General features: G+C 39.1%; 1 protein-coding gene across 1 annotated transcript; it reads right to left on the bottom strand.

The window, feature by feature from the left end:
• Window positions 1–384: 384 nt before the first annotated feature.
• Window positions 385–5,188, bottom strand: LOC145030669 (mechanosensitive ion channel protein 8-like). The gene is made up of 5 exons (XM_078979061.1): window positions 3,465–5,188; window positions 2,436–2,559; window positions 2,048–2,341; window positions 1,204–1,406; window positions 385–1,022 (listed from the first exon to the last, which is right to left on the bottom strand). The coding sequence occupies exons 1-5, from the start codon at window positions 5,087–5,089 to the stop codon at window positions 734–736; spliced, it is 2,535 nt and encodes an 844-aa protein (XP_078835187.1). The 5' UTR covers window positions 5,090–5,188; the 3' UTR covers window positions 385–733.
• Between the last annotated feature and the right edge of the window lie 4,149 nt (window positions 5,189–9,337).

Genomic DNA, 9,337 nt, shown 5'->3' with positions numbered 1-9,337 from the left:
ACACAAACTTGACATTCAACCTAATATCCTTCTCGATTGTAGTGGTTAGCTAACCCTTTATCATAGCATCACAAAGCATCCACATCATGTGGTTTTATGATTTTTCTTCTGTTTTTTGTTGGTTCATCGATGAAGCCGATCTTGCTCTTTGTGAACAAAAAAAAAATTATGTCTTGTACCCAATCGATGTAGTTTCCGTTTGTCAAGACGTCATTCACATGCATTTGTTTTGGATATTCTGAAGAGTGGAGTGAATTTAGTAAGGATAGTTGGAGTCGATGGCTCCTCCTTCTCTATCTGTTTATGATTCCGGTTTGTTTCCTGCCATCTTCCGCAGGTTTCTATCGCAGGTTTACAATTACAATACCTTAAAGAATTTGATGTTCTGTGAACTTGTAATCTTTCATATAATACGTGAAGTTAAATACAGGGGAAACCACAAATAAACTAGGAACAAAAACAAAAATAAGGACCTAGATAAACGAGATAAACATCAACTTAAATATCAATCTAATCTAATAAGATAATAACTATTTACTAAGACAATGATTCCCTTTAGTATTTACATATAAATTCTGTGAATGGCGTAGAAGAAACTTTTATGGTATTTGTATATGCATAAAGTATCGTACAATCTAACCATAAGATCAAAGTGTAGAATCAACATATACCTAATCACCTAATGAGAATGCGTTCTTCAAGAAACAGGGCCAGTATCTCACATATGCTATGATCAGTTTGTAGAATTAGTCCATGTAGATGGAAGCCGATTTGAGGTCACGTTCGGCATGTTACGAACATTAACGTCAACAGGCAGCATGCGGTATTCGATATCAAGGTCTCGGAAGACTTTAATCATTTCCTCAACTAAAAGAGCTCTTCGTTGCCATCTTTCACCCATGTCTTGGAAGTTTATACGATGTGAAAGCCATATTGATATCTTCAACCGATTCATGTCCTCTACATCTCTCAACACAATCATAGGTGCAGGGTACCAATGGTCACTTTTCTTCTCAATATAGCTGCAATCACATTAAACCGTTATTCAAGATTTCAATCTATCTAAATAGACAATCATTTGTTATTCAGCATCACTTCTAAACCAAAAAAGAAACTATCATTATGTATTGCGGGCATTTACTCTATATAGACATCGTTTATTCATTAAGCACTTCAGAAAAAAAGATTAGTATGGAGGTATACCTTGTTATTCTCTCTTTCATTAGAGAAATCTTTTCAACAGGGGTTGATACATGTACACAAAATTCCACAGCATCTCCCATATCGGGACTTCGGTAGTAATTGGCAATAAATTTTGTGGCCAAGACACTGTTCGGATATATGATTTTGAGGTTATCGTATCTCAAGAAAACCGTTGTCAATATATTCATTTCCTCGACTACCATCTGCAATCCATAAGGTTAAAAATTACAACCATAGCTAAAACAAAATCTATAATGGCAATGTGAAAATTTAAGGGTTCAATGCCAAAAAGATTTTTGCAGTATAACATCCTACTTTCATTTCTTCTTATTACATTATTGTACTTGAAACATCTATAACCGATTAAAGAAATGATATTAAAATATAAAGTACATAATTTCACGACTATAATTATATATTTTTCAACATAAAATTTCTTTAATAGAAAAAAAAAATAGAAGGTTCAAGTCTGTTATAGAAAAGAAATGAAAGTAAGATCCAATACATATAGTGATAAATGAAAATATGCCATTATCCGTTGCATTTAGCTCAATAACGTACTTTTGTTTATTATAGCATCGTACTTTAATTTATTCCTGTTACAAAGTTGTCATTTGAAAATCTACCCAATTTTAGAAATGTTGTTAATACACAAACCGATTCGTATTGCTATATTTGGATAGATTTTTCAAAATATGACTTCCTAAAAATATATAATTGAACTTACAATGCTATAAAAATTGATTTGACTTTCTTAAGTACAAAATTGTAATAGGGAGAAATGAAAGGAGAATACTACAAATAGATAAATAAATGGAAGCATGTTGTTATTTCTTATGTTTACCTGAACGCCATCGATTTCACAACGATCACCAACATCAAACGGATGCATTACAAACAAGAAAATAATAGCTTCGAATGTCGTCTTGCATGTGTTACCAAACACAAACACAACCAAAAGGAGTTGTGAACTTAGGAATATAAGAAAATGTGTAGTTGCAACTTTAAGTATAAGAAGCCAGATCACAATTATTATGAGCCCAACAGCCATATTCAACATTTGATGGAGTTTATTCACAGCTGTCTTTGTGTCATTCAGAGATAACGCGAGAGCTCTTCGTTCTCTAAATACATTAACCTAAAAAAAAAAAAGGTTTTAAGAATTCTTGTGAGCTAAATCATCATTGAGTAAGAAAAAAAAAGTTGATCATAAAGAAGAAAAATGATCGTACCACCCAATTCTTTAGAATGGCCTTACTGATTCCCTTGGTTTCATTTTCGCAATCAAAGAGTCGGATTGCCTTCAAGGCTTCATCGCCTCTTAGAAAACGCATTAAATCCGCCAGATAAATGCGTCTGTGCAGGCAAAGAACAAGTTATAGTGAAAAGATAATCCATAAACTTAAAATTACGTAATGATTATTTGCAAGAATTAGCAGTTTCTTTTCCTTGATTAGTTTATCATAACATCTTACTTTCATTTGCTCCTATTACAGCGTTGTACTCGGTTATACCAATGTCGTGCAGATACAACGCTATTTTCACTACTATTATTGGATAGAAGTTTCAAATATAATGTCCTAATAAGAAAAAAAAATGAAAGTATAATGCTACGATTGGGTAGATATTACAAATTCAATGGTTATTTGGAATTATTTGGAAGTCACAATGTTGTAACATAAGTGGAATTAGGATATTATCATAAATAAATAAACAAAACTATGTTGATACTTTTAGTATTTATGGTAATGCAAACGGATTTTAAATCACAGCTGAGCCTTAGGTGCTACAATCTTTAAGGACATCCGTTCGTCTAGGTTGTGTTTGTTATACGGGATGAGAGTACAAACTTTTCAGGGCTATTATTTATGATGCAACACAAGGACATTCACGCCTTTTGCACCGATGAGAGATGAAAAGTGAGTTCATGTCCTACCTCTTTCGTTGGAAAAAAAAAATTTGCATTTTTTTTTTATCTTATTCACATCATTCTCGGTGTCAGTCTCAATCCAATGTATGTCAAACATAATTCGACTAGTTATCTCCTAACATGTGCAACAAAATAACCTTAAAGAACAATGGTCAGTTTATCTCCAGATCCTATCATGTAATACCTATGGATTGACAAATCCCAGATTTTTGTTTATGTTCTCCACAAATAAAAACATGAACTACAAATCCACTAAGTACTTGACATTATTTCCGACAAATTTTAACATGAAATTGGTAATCACAACATGAAAATAGAATATAAAACTTACTTGGAACCTCTGTTAGCGACATTACAAAAGATTTTCTTGGCTGCAACCTTAGCTTGCTTTTCATTCGTGATCTGCACCATAGACTCATCCTCATCACATGTCGACCGCAGATGCTCATCTAAAGTAGACAAAACTCCTGTTCTAACAATATTCATCAATCTTTTCATATTCCAAGCCGATATATTCTTCTGATTTAGCCTATGCAAGTGATCAATCGTGATCCCCTCATCAACCTTCTTAGGCGTATTGGCTCCAGAAAATAGGCCACTTCTGCCAGTCACCGGAGTACTTGTTCTTGAAGCTCCAATCGACCTTCCACTTTTCTTGAATATATTCGCCTTAAGATCGGGTGGCAAAGTAGCACCCGCATTCTGAAGCTTTTGAACCTCTGCTATTATCCGATCTTCCTCTTCCCTTTCGTGTTGAATTTCAATCAATGGTGGACCCGAAAGGGTTTCGATTACATACTGATTAAATAGAGATTCTTGAATTCGGTCAAAAAACGTGCTCACATGGAAAGACGACGCAAGAACTTTGACTAGCAACGTTTTCAACAGCCAAACAATCGTACCCACCAAGAGACATACCCAAATCTTTGTAACGTAAGGCAAAACGTTTCCTTTCATCATGTGTTCGACTTTTTGATCGAATATAGATTCCCAAGCAATCAAAACTAACCCTAACCAAATGCAATTTTGAACAGCTTTTCGCAAACCGTATACAAAATACAAAACCCTTTTCCGCAGTAAGAAATTTCGTTCTATCAAGATTACAAGAATCCTAATCACCCACCCAGAAACTAATCTTCCACATATCAAAACCGATATCATAACCTCCCATTTCCATAATACGAGATCATAGAGTTTCTGATGCTTTAAATAAGGAATGGTGAGTGTACAAACTAAAACACCAAGAATCAGGATTAAACTAAACAATTGGAGTAAAGTCCATTTGCTATACCTCAATTGCCTATACCCATCTGGCAGATCATCGTCCAAAAATGGATCCTCTTCATCGATTTCACTACCAACTTTCCCTAACTTTGATGGTGTTGTGGACCTCTGATCTATCTCCGGTGGATCGATTAACCTAGAATTCGTTCTAGTCCGCATCAAGTTCGATTTTCTCTTGAATGAAGCGTTCCCGGAGCAAAGCACCACTTCCTCTCCACCAGCACCACCGCCACCTGCACTACTACGACCACTACCATTGGATCGCTGCCGCGCTGGTTGTGGCTCAATCACCTCTTCATGAAACGAGACTCTAACTTCCTTTGGCGTAAGTATGCCGTAGTTATTTGGACTCTCGGCTATCCTCGATAAGACACCAGATTCTTGCGGCGACGTCATAGCAGATGGTAAGAAAACCAAATCATCAACGTCTTTCGAGAAATCGTAACTTGAATCTCTCCAAACTGTGTTGGGGTATTGCTGGTCTATAACAGAGCTGAAACTGTATGACGCCAGCTGTGCTTCTTTAGTGAAAGGAAGATTGGTGTTTGTACCCTTTCCGATGTCTTTCCGGTGTTCACCGGAATCCGGAAGCAACGCAGATGGAAACATGGTGGTACCAGCAATGGTGTAATCGTTTTGGTGAACTGGGATTTTCTTTTCTTCAGGGTCCATCTGTAGTTCGTATTCTGATGATTTGTCGAGAGATTTTGTGTATTTGTAGATGAAATGTAAAGGGGTTTGAAGAATTTAAATAAGAAGTTTAAGACAGACACTGTGCACCAAAGCAGATGATGAATCATCAAAAGAGAAGCAGCTACTGATTTTCAAAAAGAACAACGCGGTTTTTTTTTCTTTTACGAGGGAAAACCGGAGAAAACCCCTCAACTTTATGTCAGTTTGCACTTTTAACACCCAGCAAAATATTGTTTCAGATAGACCCTCGAGTTTTATTTTCTATTGAAAATTCTAGGAATGAGCATGGGTTGGTATAGGTCGGTTTTTGTTTAAAACCGAACCAAACCGTAGAAATTCGGTTTTTCGGTTTTTAAACCCATATGGGTTTGGTTTTTTGGTTGTTCGGATTGGGTTTAAGGGTTTTTAGTTTTAAAACGGTAGGTTTAATATGCTCATTTTTTCTAATTTTCGGTTTCAAAGTATTGAAAGTACGTTGCAATAAATGGTATTGTATCTATTTTAAATATATTAAAATAAAGAGTAGAGATTCTAGTATGAAGAACAAGTAAGAAAAGAGAACAAGAATTCCTGCCGACAAGTGAGTGGCAAACGACGATGTCAACTATGAAGAAGGACAAAGAAAAGAGAACAAGAATTGACTTTTAGGGATTTAACTCAAATAGTATTGATATTGATTATTGGGTCATTAACATTCAATACCCCATTATCTATGTTATTTTTATAATATATATTAAAAATTCAATATGTAATATATATATATATATATATATATATATATATATATATATATATATATATATATATATATATATATATATATATATATTGTAACATCCCAAAGTCAGAATAAAGAGTTCAGGGGAGTAAAGTGTAAGTTTGGAAAAGAGGAACTCGGCGAGTAGGAGTTGCAACTCGTCGAGTCTAATCGTGTGTCGGGCACATGTTGAGTGACCGGTCTCGCCGAGTCGGAGGCTGGACTCGACGAGTCCGTGCTGGAATGAGAAACCCTAATTCCTAGGGTTTGCACCCTATTTAAGGAGCCTTAAGCCCCCATTTCAGCCCCTTATCACCCCTCTGAGGACCAGAAGCCCTAAAATCATAAGAGAAGAGCCTTGGGAGCATTTTGGAGCTTGGATAAGTGATTTAAGAAGGAAATCTTCAAGACTAAGGAGCTTGGATCAAGGAGGCTTGAGGAGATATGGTTTACTCTTCAGTTGGAGCTTGTTTTGAGGTAAGGATTCGTCATCTTGGCTTTATTTCTTCTAGATCCACCTTTTTGGAGCTTTAGGCTTTATTCAGAAGAATTTATGTTGAGATATTGATGCATGAGTTAGATCTGGAGTTGAAACTCCAGATCTGAGTTCCATATGGATTCTATGTGAAGAAATCCCTTTGATTAGCCATGCAAAAGCCAGACCTAATGAGTTAAGTTCCATTTTTACTTGGTTTTTGATGAATGGGTCATGGAAGCACGTAAAGGTAGAAACTTTATGTTGCTAATGAACCAGAGGGACCCTGATTTAGTGTTTGGAGTAAGGGAGTGGCTCTGTGACTCGAGATTATGGAACTTCACGTTGGACTCGGCGAGTCTGGGAGATGACTCGACGAGTCGGACTAGAGATTAGGCATGAGTCGCGTAGTAACTCGGCGAGTCACATGGGTGTACTCGACGAGTTTCATGAAGATAGGTAGGAACTCGACGAGTTGGAAGAATAACTCGACGAGTCTGTTAAAGATTACCTTGGACTCGGCGAGTCTGTTCTTGGACTCAGCAAGTCTGGTTGTGGAGTCCTAACCTCATCTGGTTGAGCGGTGAATCGGTGGGTCAAGGGATGACTCGGTGAGTTGAGCGAGAAAGGAATCAGAGTTGTTGGACTCGGCGAGTCATGGGGCGACTCGGCGAGATGAATCGCGATGTGGGAGTTTTCAGAGCATAGGGACTCGACGAGTCAGCGGGTTGACTGGGCGACTAGAATCAGTCAGAGAGTTTGACTTTGACTGAGGACTTTGAATTTGACCAAGAGTTGACCATTTGACTTCCAAGGGTATTTTGGTAATTATTGGTATTTATTGAGTTCAGTCTTTTGGTATTGATCAGTGGTGGAGTTCGTGTCGGAGGTTGGAGCAGCATGATCTTATTTCTGCAGATCGGCTTTGCGAGGTGAGTTATCCTCACTATAACGACAGGGTCTAAGGCACCAAGGCCGGACCTTTATCGGATGGAATTTCGGGTAGCTGTTATGTTGTTGCTTTGCTATATGTTTGCATCCTGGTAGTTAGGATGGTATATGTTAGAGACCTGGTTAAGGTCGGAATCCTGGTTTAGGATGATGCTATGTTAGTGACTGGTTAGGTCGGTATCCTGGTTAGAGTGTGCTATGTATGTGATATGCTAGATCGGTTAATTAGTGATTGATTGCTATATGATTACATGTTTATGTGCACATGGTTGGTCGACTGGGGTTGGGTTGAGGCGGGTCCTGCTTTGTGCTGTAGGCCAACATACCCAGGGGGACCGGATATCCCGAAGGCCCAACAAGCGGTCCGGATAGGCTGTAGGCCCCACGAGGTCGGACCAGGCGTGCCGAGGCTCAGAGAGTGAACCAGGCCGACTGAAGGCCCGGTGCGGGCGGACTAGTCATACTGTAGACTCAAAGAGTGAACCAAGTGGGTTGAAGGCCCGGTGCGGGCGGACCAACCACACTGCAGACTCGATGTATATCGCTAGACTCAGAGGGTGGACCATGTGGACTGAAGGCCCGGTGCGGCGGACCAATCACGCAGTAGATCCGAAGTGCATGGTTGTTCTGTTTTATGATATGATATGTTATGAGTATGATATATGTGGTTGGTATTTTGGGGGTAACTCACTAAGCTTTCAGGCTTACAGTTTTCAGTGTATTGTTTCAGGTACTTCAGGAGATCGTGGCAAGGCGAAGGCGTGATCGTACCGCTCCTCATGTTTATGTACTTATGACGTGGTTCTGGGAAATACTCTGATAATAAATGAGTTGAAAACCTTTTTGTAAGGAATTAATGAAAATGGGTTGTTTTTGAAAAGTTTAAATTGGTTGAAAAATTTCGGATGTTACAAGTTGGTATCAGAGCCTTGGTTTGAGTGAATTGGAGGAACATTCGTGTGAATCCAGTCTCAAATCAAGGAGAGTTTCTAAAGAGAAATTAAAAATGGTTTTCAAAAATAAGTAAAAGAGGATGCAGAGGATACGATCATCCGGAGCCAGTAAGTTACCCCAAAATTACCATACAAGTTATTTGTCTATGTGATATGTTAGAACAACATGCTAGTGTTAGGCTAGGGATGCTCAGGAAGTGCATGATAGAGTTGCCGGATTGTGATGCCTACTAGCCTAGGGTCTCCTTTTATGAGAGTTTCGGTGTTCCTCTAGGAGTGAGGATAGAGTGCTTGTTATGTTCGTTAGTGCTTGAGGCATTGTGATGATACTTGAGACAAATATGGCTAGGTGTGGAAGGTAGTATGGGCCCATACTACTGAAAGCACAGGACCCATACGCGTATCAAGGAAGTCACAACCCCTGGGTGGTTGATTAGAGAGTCATTCTTGGTGGTTATGCGAGGTTTCTGAGGATCTCAGGGTGTATTGCAGAATGGCGATTATGAGACGTTTCGGGGCAGGATCTGGTTCGAGATTAGGAGCAGGGGAGTGTGGTCAGAATGGGTCAGCACCACCCGAGGTTGTTGGCCAAATAAGTACGGACGAGTTGGATGCTAGGATTCGTGAGATCCTGCATGATGAGGTTGCTGCTATGTTTCGAGATGAGTTGCCGGAACTGTTTGGGTCGATCAAGACCGCTATGGTTGAGTACTTTGATGAGCGCTATGCAGCTCTTGCGGAGACGGCTTCCGCGACGGCTGCATCGGCTGTAGTAGCAGGAGGAGGAGGAGCCGGTAGAGGTTTTCAGTATCGGGACTTCGATAATACGAAGCCCCATACATTTGATGGGGTTCAGGATCCGATTGTTGCTATGCGATGATTGTCAAATGTGGAGGGATGTTTCTTCACGTGTTCATGCCCTGCGAATCAAAGGGTGAGGTGTGCTCTGAACCTTTTGAGGCTCGCGGCGAAGGATTGGTGGAGGTTGACCATGGGATCTTATTCAGATACGCAGCGGGCTACGATTTCATGGGATCAGTTTCGGCATATGTTCAACACTCGTTATGTTCCACGGGTTGAGAGAGAGAGAG

This window comes from Lactuca saligna, chromosome 2 (assembly GCF_052625555.1).
Source record: "Lactuca saligna cultivar CGN05327 chromosome 2, ASM5262555v1, whole genome shotgun sequence".
NCBI classification, from domain to species: domain Eukaryota; kingdom Viridiplantae; phylum Streptophyta; class Magnoliopsida; order Asterales; family Asteraceae; genus Lactuca; species Lactuca saligna.
This window is presented reverse-complemented; position numbering and strand designations above follow the sequence as displayed.